The sequence below is a fragment of the Osmia lignaria genome, chromosome 5 (genome assembly GCF_051020975.1).
Source record: "Osmia lignaria lignaria isolate PbOS001 chromosome 5, iyOsmLign1, whole genome shotgun sequence".
NCBI lineage: Eukaryota > Metazoa > Arthropoda > Insecta > Hymenoptera > Megachilidae > Osmia > Osmia lignaria.
Window position 1 is genome coordinate 6,488,108 of NC_135036.1, and position 10,078 is coordinate 6,498,185.

Genomic DNA, 10,078 nt, shown 5'->3' on the forward strand with positions numbered 1-10,078 from the left:
TAGATCTACCCCCACCACGTATCCCTCTGGAGTGGGGGTAAAAGTCTATATATAAACACTATCAACTGCAGTGTGAAGTAATCTGCAAATTGAGAGCGGGGAGGGGGGGCTTCGCTCATGTAAACGAAAAATTATTAAATAATTATTAATAAATTTCATTTTTAAATGTCTAATATTTCAGTTATTGTTACCGTTAGTTTATTATCCGAACATTTAATGTTATTTCCGCAATTTCAGTTTCATCATCATCCTTTTTAACAACAAGAAAGGAAGATTTTGAGAGAAATTGAACGATGATGCAAGACTTAAAAATAAAAAAAGATTTTTGGATATATTAATGATATTATATCGAATTATATTAGCAAAATTGTTATCTGCTTTTGATAACATATCAGCAGAAATGATTAGGTTTTGAAATAGAAAAGATAGGCTCAAAAATAAAATAAAAAATATGGCACTTTAATTGTGTTGTTATCCAAACTAAATATTAAGTAAAATTGTTACATTTTAACGAAAAAATTATTTCTGAATACTGCAGAAAACTTGTGGTTGATTTTCAAGTATACTTCCACCGCTTGTAACTATCTTCACAGTGCTCCTTTTCATTCTTTTCATGAATGTGTGCCTTTAGGTCCGATAAATATACCACACTCTCGAATTTATTGATTTCTGCAGCCGTGACACGATTGGACGAGGCGTTGTGCGTAGTGTTCCACAAAAGAATCGACCAATGAGCGTTCACCTTTTGTATGTGTTGCCTGCGACGTGTATATTTAGAAGCGGAAACAGTGCTCAGTCTCCCATTTCCGTCTTCCCAGTGCCTGCCTGCCATTGCCGCTCTGCTTGCCGGGTCTTGCAGGGTAAGTTCATCTGGATATTCTTGCTTCTCGATTACAAGAATCTTTTCGTCATTTTCCACAGAATTATTATGCAAAAGGTTCATTTGCTCACACATTCGTTATAAATAGTTTCTTTAACGGGATATTCTTGATTACAGGTGTAACTGGTACATCTGACATAGTTTCTCGAAAAAACTGAAGTTCGTTCCTGCATAACGGTTATTGTGTCAGCAGATTTTTCCGAATATTCATCAAGATGTATAACAACAGTTATTCCAATCATACCAGGTACGTTGCATTAATTTGTACCGTTAAAATTTTTAATATGTTAAGATGAAAAGCTGTTAGCTGATGAAATGGGAGAAACTTTTTTCATACATCATCATATCCGCCATTTTGTTCGTAAATCTTCTCCACTGCAGATATTGGATCATTTTATGCTTCTGATTAAAGATTCGCTATTCGATAAAGAATGAAGATTTTATAATGTTTTACTACTTTTAAATCTAATAAAATATAATTTATCTGCTTTTTAAATAAATGAAATGCAAATATCTCTGAACGGAATTAGAGACACGTAAAAAAAGCAAAATGGCGAAGCGATTATCCAATGGAAAGTTACTGACAGACCTAAAAATTGAAGCCTTAACATTATTTAACTGCTTCAAATGATGTTGATTATTTTGATATTTTGCTGATAAATATATGGAATATTGTTTTATTATTTATACCGTATATATTATTAACAAGAATAATTCAATAAATGCATATATGTATAGAGTGTGAGGGGAGGGGGAGTGTATGTGTATGTGGGAGAAGGGTGTGTACATGAGTACATGTATGAGTGTATAGTGTATACTTATGTATGCTTGCAGGTATGTACGTATATGATTGCTATCCTTTCCAACTTATTTAATCTTAGAATATAAGAACATTTCATTAATTGTAAACGATTTTAATGCTAACATTAATCATTTCTATTCAAATTTAAAATGTTCCTCAGAGGAAGAGCATTTTTATCATTGTCATACTAATTATTTTTGTACTCCTAATTAAGTATAACACTTTAATATTTTATTGTAATATTGTTTCTTTAATAAATATGTTGATTTGATTTTATAGTAATGAATGTTTGTATGCTGACAGTTTGTCAACAGCATTTTCTGAAAACAGTTACAGACCTAGGGGGAACAGAGACTCTAACAGTCGTAATGGGAGTGGAACATTCTGGAATAGTCAACAACACACACAGAAGGAGAAGACGCTTAAGAAGCAAGCTCAGAGGAGAACACCTGGAGATTCATTGAAGAAGCCTAGTTGGGATTTAGCCAAATTACCCGTGATCGCTAAGAATTTATATATCCCACATATCAACGTCCTGAAACGTTCGATCGATGAGGTCACCAAATATCACATTGGCAAAGAAATCACAGTAAAAGGAAATAACACCCCGTCTCCGATTCAAGCATTCGAAGAAAGTAACTTCCCTGATTATGTAATGAAAGAAATTAGAAAACAAGGATTTGCTGAACCAACTGCTATTCAAGCACAGGGTTGGCCAATTGCGCTTAGTGGACGTGATTTAGTTGGAATTGCTCAAACAGGATCTGGAAAAACGTTAGCTGTACGTATTTAAGTTCATTATAATTTATACAATAAATATCCTTTTTTAGAAGAAGAAATAATATATGTTCTGAATACTTTTCAGTATATTTTACCAGCGACGGTACACATCAATAGTCAACCACAATTGAGCCGAGGAGACGGTCCGATTGTTTTAATTCTTGCTCCAACGAGGGAGTTGGCTCAGCAAATTCAATCCGTCGCCAGGGACTTCGGATCATCTTCGTGTATCCGTAATACTTGTATCTTCGGTGGTTCTCCAAAAGGGCCTCAGGCTCGCGACTTAGAACGTGGCGTTGAAATATGCATCGCCACTCCCGGCAGACTGATCGATTTTCTCGAGAAGGGAACGACGAATCTGCGCAGGTGCACGTACCTTGTACTCGATGAGGCGGATAGAATGTTAGACATGGGATTCGAGCCGCAGATTCGTAAAATCATCGAACAAATAAGACCCGACAGGCAGGTGCTAATGTGGTCCGCAACGTGGCCCAAGGAAGTGCAGGCTCTAGCTGAAGACTTTCTGACAGACTACATTCAGATAAACATTGGTTCTCTGACATTGGCTGCTAACCACAACATACGTCAGATAATCGAGATTTGCCAGGAACACGAGAAGGAATCGAAGCTTTCGGGTTTGCTACGAGAAATTGGCAAAGACCGAGGAGGCAAAATGATCATTTTCGTTGAAACGAAGAAGAAAGTAGACGACATAACTAAAGCTATTAAACGGGAGGGTTGGTCGGCCATCTCTATTCACGGCGATAAGTCTCAACCTGAAAGGGATTACGTTCTGTCCGAGTTCAGGAACGGAAAGACGATGATACTTGTCGCTACCGACGTGGCTGCTCGCGGTTTGGACGTGGAGGACGTGAAATACGTGATCAACTTCGATTACCCTAACAGCTCTGAGGATTACATTCACAGAATAGGAAGGACCGGACGTTGTCAAAGTGCTGGCACCGCGTATGCGTACTTCACACCTAACAACGCAAGACAAGCGAAAGAATTGATCTCAGTTCTAGAGGAAGCTGGCCAAGTGATAAACCCGCAATTAGCAGATCTGGCAAACTCGATGAAGAATTCCTACGGCAAGGGTCGTCAACGCTGGAGTCACTCTCGTTCCAACAAAGATAACAATCCTGGAAGCCCGCGAAACAATAGTAGCCCGACGAATAATTGGCAAAATCAACATTCTCAAAGTATTCAACACAACGGCGTTAACGGCCAAGAAAGAACCGTTGCGCGCCAACAGAATGGATACCAGAACAGTCGTCAGAATAGTTTTCAGCCTAACTACCAACAACAGCAGCAGCAGCAACAACAACAGCAGCAACAACAGCAACACCAGAGACAGCCTAATGCTTATACCACCAGTTGTCAGACTAGTAGCAGCTACCAAACTGGTTATCAGAATGCAAATATACCTAGATACCACGGGAGGACGGGAAGTTTTCAAGGGAACCGTTACCACAACCGTCAGAACACCTACAGTACCAACCAAACAGCTGGGGGACAGAACGTATACTCTATGCCACCTCCGTTCATGATGCCATCCGGTGGTCATACCGACTCTGGGATGCAAAGCCTTGTTAATAACAAATTCTTCCAGACAAATCGGCCACCGCCAAACACTGGAGCCTGCGCTTATCAATCGATGGGATACGGTCAGTTCCAAGCTGTGCCACCGTATAGTTACCCTTATCCGCCCACTCCAGTGCAGCAGTGACGCTTTTCAAAGAATAAGTCGGTAAGAGTGCAGGCTAAATAAGAGATCGAATTTTTTCTTTTTCTCCTGTCTAATATCGGACCCATTTAATATTTACGGTTTGTGTAGAGGATACAATTGGGTCTCCCTTTGAATATATACGTAACGTAATGTTTCTTCTTTTCTTTGTCGTTTATTATTTTCTGGAATGGTGCCGGTTCGACGGTTGGTATATACAGAACAAAATCGTTTGAGTTTATTCGTTCGTTGAACAAACACGAGTGACGGAGATGTCGGAAATGGTGTGTAGTATCGTTTTGCATCGGTCAAGCCAAGTACAATATTTCATTATTCGTTCTATAGGAAATGAAACAAAACCGAAAAAAAAAGGAAAAAAAAAAAACATGAAATTGATTGTTGCGCATTATTAAATCTTCGAGGCACATTCCAGTCGAGTTTTTTGAAGTAGTGGTAGTTGTTTAGCAATGATACATTGATATAATCGTTACTGGATGTAGAGTATGACCAGAAATGTAGGCTTTTAATAACCATAATTGGTCGTATCCCTAAGGAAACACACGTACACACACAACCACACATAAGTGAATACACAAAGCAAACTAATTAATCTTTTTGCGATAACTATGTAAACGTCATTTAATGCTTTTCGAAATGCACGAAACGTATAGAAGGGGGGTGGGTTAAACGTTTTCATATTTGATAATTTATTTATATTTTGCATATATATATATATATACACACACATACGTATGTACAGGCAACGCTCTTCAAAATGTAAGGCCTTTTGCATAAAAATTAAGCCGTACCACCCGTTTTTTATAAAAAAAAAAAAAAAAAAACAAAAGAAAAAAGAGCACACGACGTACGCCATCGTGTCGACGTCTGTTTTATAAACTGGACAGACGAAGGGTGAAAAAGGTATAATCTCATCAAAACTAGAGAACTTTGATGGAGGATATCCAGCATAATAATTATAGCGTACAAAAGAAATAAGAAAAAAAAAAAATAAGAAGTGAACAAAGCGAAGTACTTCGAGACTATGCCGGACACGCCAAGCCGGAATCGTTTCGAACGATTCTCTTGAAGCCACCCGGGTTATGATCCCCGGGGCAGAGAGACGAGTAGAAGGGGAGAAAAACTTGGGCTCTAGGGGACAACTTAAAATTTAAGCATGTAGTCACAATGGCTGTGTACCTCGGCGCAAAGTTTGATACCTTATTTTTATAATATATATCGAAAGTAATTTGTTGTTAAACCAACGAATGATTATACGAAGAGAGAAAGAGGATAGAGCGAGAGAAAGATAACAAAAAAAAGAAGAAACGCGAGTTAATAAGCGAAACATTGTTTGATGTTTATGCAATTGGCCACTGAGTGGTCTTGTCTTTGCGCGTCCGTGTCAAAATGGGTGTATATTTTGGTGAAAACGCGCATTGCTGGCCGCGATCGAACGAATTTCAGTTCTTGTATGTACCTGCTTTTTAGTTTCGCGCTCATTAATGAAAATTCTTGCTGATTTTTGTTCTTTTTTTTTTTACTATATATTATTTTTCTTTTTTTTTTTCTCTTTATTAGGATAAACGATCGTCGAGATTTATCCGTGTGACATTTATCGAAATGAAAAACGTTCGAATGCGCTGCCGTGAACGTTGTGTACGAAAAAAAAAGAAAAAATAACGCGTGAGAGGAACACGAGCCAAATAATGTCATTATGGCGACGATTAATCCACGTGTTATATATATATATATATATATATATATTATTGCGGCCATTCTAAAAGCGACTCTCGAGGGAACTTTTTCAAGCGATAGAGATTCGAACACGAAACATATATTTATATTACATATGTATTATACCGTTTAACGACAGCGCATAGCGATTATTTGCGGGCCTCCAGATTTAACTCTGTACACGTCACTTACTCGAAATGTAAAACGTATCGGCAAAAAAAAAGAAACGAAGACGCAAGAGAGATATAGAGAGAAAAAGTAAGAACCAACAGAGATGAATTTAGGTCTCGAATATTATATTTATATCGTGACTCGAGCAAGGGTTCTCCTTTTAGCGAACGCGACATTATTGTGATAATTAATACGTAACGCTTTTCGTGAAACGGTCTCACAGTTCGTTACTTAATTACGCACAGTAGAAAATGTTGTGAAGCAGTACGTGTGCACACTAATCCATTCTCGGTCGGTTTCGAACCGCGTGTCACACGCGTTTACAAGCGGATGTTGCTCGATAAGAAAAAAAGAGATATATTTGTCCAGAAACTTTGTCGATTCGTTTCTAGGTTCACGTGTGTGTGTGTGTTGTCGTAATTTTTGTATTTTCTTCTTTCGCCGAGCCCTGGATTAAATCGAACTTCAAAACGCGTGTGGATCGCGAGAGGGATAAAAAAAAAATGAGAGCAAGTGTCGTCGGATATTCGCCGATTGTCTTCGCCACTTTGATAAAACATGGTTTAAAACGCTCCTACTGTGTTGTAAATCAGACCGCGCGTTGCCGTAGCGGAGTGAATAGTTATATAAAATAATAGGAAGCGTATGCTACCGAGTATTGAACGATTCTGAATACTCATATATTGCGTACGCCCTCTATACAATCGTCTTATTGTTTCAGATCTGCATTCCAGTTCCTTTGGGATCTTCATAGAAATTCTCTCTCTGGTTAGCTTTTGTATTTGGTACAGAAAATCTTCTGGTATTCTTCTAATAATTGTTTAAATATTTCATTGAATTTCTCTTATTCTGCCGAACAGCTGACCTATTGTTCTAGTATCATATTCATTATCTTCGTTCATTTTCCTTTGCAGATAGAGGATATTTCACCGCTATTGCTGATTACTGAGGCTTTTCTGGACGCGCGAAACGTTCAGTGGTGTCGATCGATTGGAAATCACGTTCCCACGTATGGGGAATCCAGTGACTAGTTTCTGAAGGCCTTGGAATAAGATAACCCTTTGGGCTCTCTGTTTCTTCGCATCAATGACGATAAACGCATATCTGTCCTCAAGAGTGTGAATCTCTCAAGGTGGTCGTATAATTTTTAGAAATCTTTACACACACACGCAAATCGTATTCTGGCTGGGATTAACACAGAGATGAAATGGGGTGGCGAGACCCGAACGTGTTAGGGCAGCAAAGGGTTAACACAAACAGGTTCTTATATAGTTTTCTTCGTTTCGAAACGGAACCGCTTGAGTTGTCAGCAAAAAACGTGATCCTTCGTCAAAAGTGCAAGACGCCTATTGCACGTTTTCTCGAATGCCGTTGATAGCGGGGTGTACGCGTAGCTCTGTGATATGTAAAACGTAGCATATTTATAGATCTACCAATCGTGCATCATGATTAAAAAATAAGGGAAACGTATCTTATCAGTTTTATAACACGTGGTATTACGAATCATGTGATCCTAAATGACGTGTACTGCGGGAGGAGATCGCTGTCTACTTTAAGGGGAGAGAAACGAGAGTTGTTAAAGCGAAAGATCAGTATTTTCCGTTTATTCGTTTTGTTTTTTTCTTTTTCATTTTTCGTTTTCTATATTCTGTTCGCCGCGCGAATTCGTCTTGTTGTCGTCCTCGTCGTAAAGGGGTTTCAATGAACAAAGAGAAAAAGAGGAGGAGAGGGAATCGAGAGATGATACTTGTATTTATTTTCTGCTCTTGCGTTCTTTTCTTCTGTTCCCTCGGCGTGACCGTGTTGTTCTATCATCCGTATTATACTTTCTACTTAACGTGACAAATTTTTCATTTACCCGAGCGAGTTATATAAATCCGTGTATCGCGAATCCGTTCATTTTGTACGTTTGTCTGTTTGTTAGGATGGTGTATAGTCTTCTAGTAGTTTGCGTGTTTGTTCGCTAACAAAGGAGTGTTTCAGTACTGCAATGATATGTACGAAATTGTTTTATCTAATTACTTTTTTTTATTTTTCTTCTTGTACTTGTGTTAACGAACACTTGTAAATCCTACGTTCATTTACAATGGTATTTAGGTACAATCTCGTGGAGAACTGTTAAACTTAGATATATTTTTTCATGTAACAAGACTCACTGTGGTGGTGCCACAATCTCGTACTAACACAATGAAATTCATAAGTAATACCTAGGTTTTCGCACCTGGTTACTGTTACGTTTTTTTTTTCCTTTGATCGTTTAATGATCTTCTCTGAGGCATATTAAATACTCGTACTAAAGATATACTGGACTAGTGCACGTTATGGTGTAGCCAGGTGGCTTATATGTTCTAGCGTTTATAATTTCATTATCTAATGCCGTCTTGGTTCCTAGTAAATTTTATTAATCGCTTAACGATATCCGTACCTGGTCAATTTTCTAATTCGTTCGTACTCTTTTTAACCGTTTGCAAACTTCTGCATATCTGAATACCAAAATTGCATTTCTTTTTCTACGACAATTTCCAAATATCCGTAATGTAATATAACATTAATTCATAGCGATTCGACAAATTTCCAACATCTTCTCATTCCTTCTCATTAATGCTCGACGAATTTAATGAATTTTTCGAGCCAGCCTAGTTTCCCCGTTAAAATTCTACTCTTCAATTGGTGTTTCTATGATGGCAAACATCGAATAGAGCAGGGATAGTTTTTCATGATATTCGTGACACGCCTTCCGCGTCTATTTTATCGAATGATCCAACCGAAAGCAAATCAATCTTCTTACGCTTGTATCAAGCACTGTCCATTGTACATTTCTTCTTTTTGCGTCCTGTGTCCGTTGTTTTGCCTCCGAGGAAGCGTAAAAAAAAAAAAGAAAGAAAGAAAGAAATGACGAGGGAAAATATAATGCAAATAATTGGCACAGTTCTCCGCGCTTCAGCCGAGTCAATGATTCAAAGGAAAATAAAAAGAGATATCTTCCGGTGCGTGTCGATCGTTCGCGTGCTGAGATGAAAACTTAAAAAAAAAAAAAAGAAAGAAATCGTTGACTAAATAATATTTATATAGCCTCCGGGAACCACGAGTACCTTTTTAATCATTAATGCTGAACGCTGTGATATCGCGTACATTAAACAATTTTTATTATATTATAAACGTAAAGTGTGCATATTGTAATGTTAACGAGAAAAAGAGCGAAAAAAACGAAACGATAGAGAGAGAGAGAGAGAAAAAAAAGATAGAGTACATATTTCTCCTTTATATGTGAAGACTGAAAAAAAAAAAAAATAATAAAATCTCGCCAACTTATATACACTGGTTTATAGAGCAGCCGACAGAATACGTTCGTATACTGTAGACCTACAGATAGACTATTTGTACATTATTAATTATAAAACAATATGTTTTTTACGTGGGTAGTGCCGTCGCGGTTGAGACCACGGTACTATTTATGTTTCTAGTTCGATAAACAACGGGTGCGTGTTCGTATTGTGCATTTTTTATTGAGAAAACGAGAGAATGAGGATGAGAGAAAGCTCATTAAATATCTTGTTAATCCACGAGCAGAGAAATTTGCCTAGATTCTCGCGTTTCATTTCTCTTATACTTTTTCCGTTCCGGGTTGGAATTAGTCTCGCGGATCCCGTTTCCATTGTTTTCTTTTCCGCAATTTCTCGACAGATTTTCCTTCGTTTCATTTTTCGCTATTTTTCGATTCGTCCGTTTTCCCGGTCTTTCGTGCTAAAAGTAGGGTAAATTTAACAACAACCAGTTTCATATCATAGTTCCTACGTTCTTCTCGATACCGTGTGAATGAATTTGCAGCTGATCATTTTCATACGTTGACTCGATAGGTTTCTTCGTTCATTCTCCTGGCTTTTATATTTCGATGCAAATTCCGTGTATCTTTCTATGGGAATATTCCTAGATATTCATCATGGTTTATTCGGCAAATTGTGAAACAAGGTTTTCTCTCATGCCG

The 10,078-nt window shown here is 37.8% G+C and overlaps 1 protein-coding gene across 3 annotated transcripts; it reads left to right on the plus strand.

Moving 5' to 3' along the window:
* Positions 1 to 706: 706 nt before the first annotated feature.
* Positions 707 to 9,392, plus strand: LOC117607918 (uncharacterized). Of its 3 annotated transcripts, none has more exons than XM_034332170.2 (4): positions 707 to 860; positions 998 to 1,127; positions 2,013 to 2,463; positions 2,548 to 9,392. In XM_034332170.2, the coding sequence occupies exons 2-4, from the start codon at positions 1,096 to 1,098 to the stop codon at positions 4,189 to 4,191; spliced, it is 2,127 nt and encodes a 708-aa protein (XP_034188061.1). In that variant the 5' UTR covers positions 707 to 860; positions 998 to 1,095; the 3' UTR covers positions 4,192 to 9,392. The 3 variants fall into 3 exon arrangements, with proteins under 3 accessions (XP_034188061.1, XP_034188060.1, XP_076544503.1); XM_034332169.2 differs by having other exon boundaries at positions 708 to 860; positions 1,986 to 2,463; XM_076688388.1 differs by having other exon boundaries at positions 840 to 937; positions 1,986 to 2,463.
* Positions 9,393 to 10,078: the final 686 nt, after the last annotated feature.

What these genes read in the sequence shown, in the direction of transcription:
- LOC117607918 (XM_034332169.2), top strand. Translation starts at nt 1,096, where the DNA reads ATGTATAACAACAGTTATTCCAATCATACCAG. An exon ending in AGTTATTCCAATCATACCAG is followed by an intron (nt 1,128 to 1,985) that starts GTACGTTGCATT and finishes GTATGCTGACAG; the next exon opens with TTTGTCAACAGCATTTTCTG. An exon ending in GATCTGGAAAAACGTTAGCT is followed by an intron (nt 2,464 to 2,547) that starts GTACGTATTTAA and finishes AATACTTTTCAG; the next exon opens with TATATTTTACCAGCGACGGT.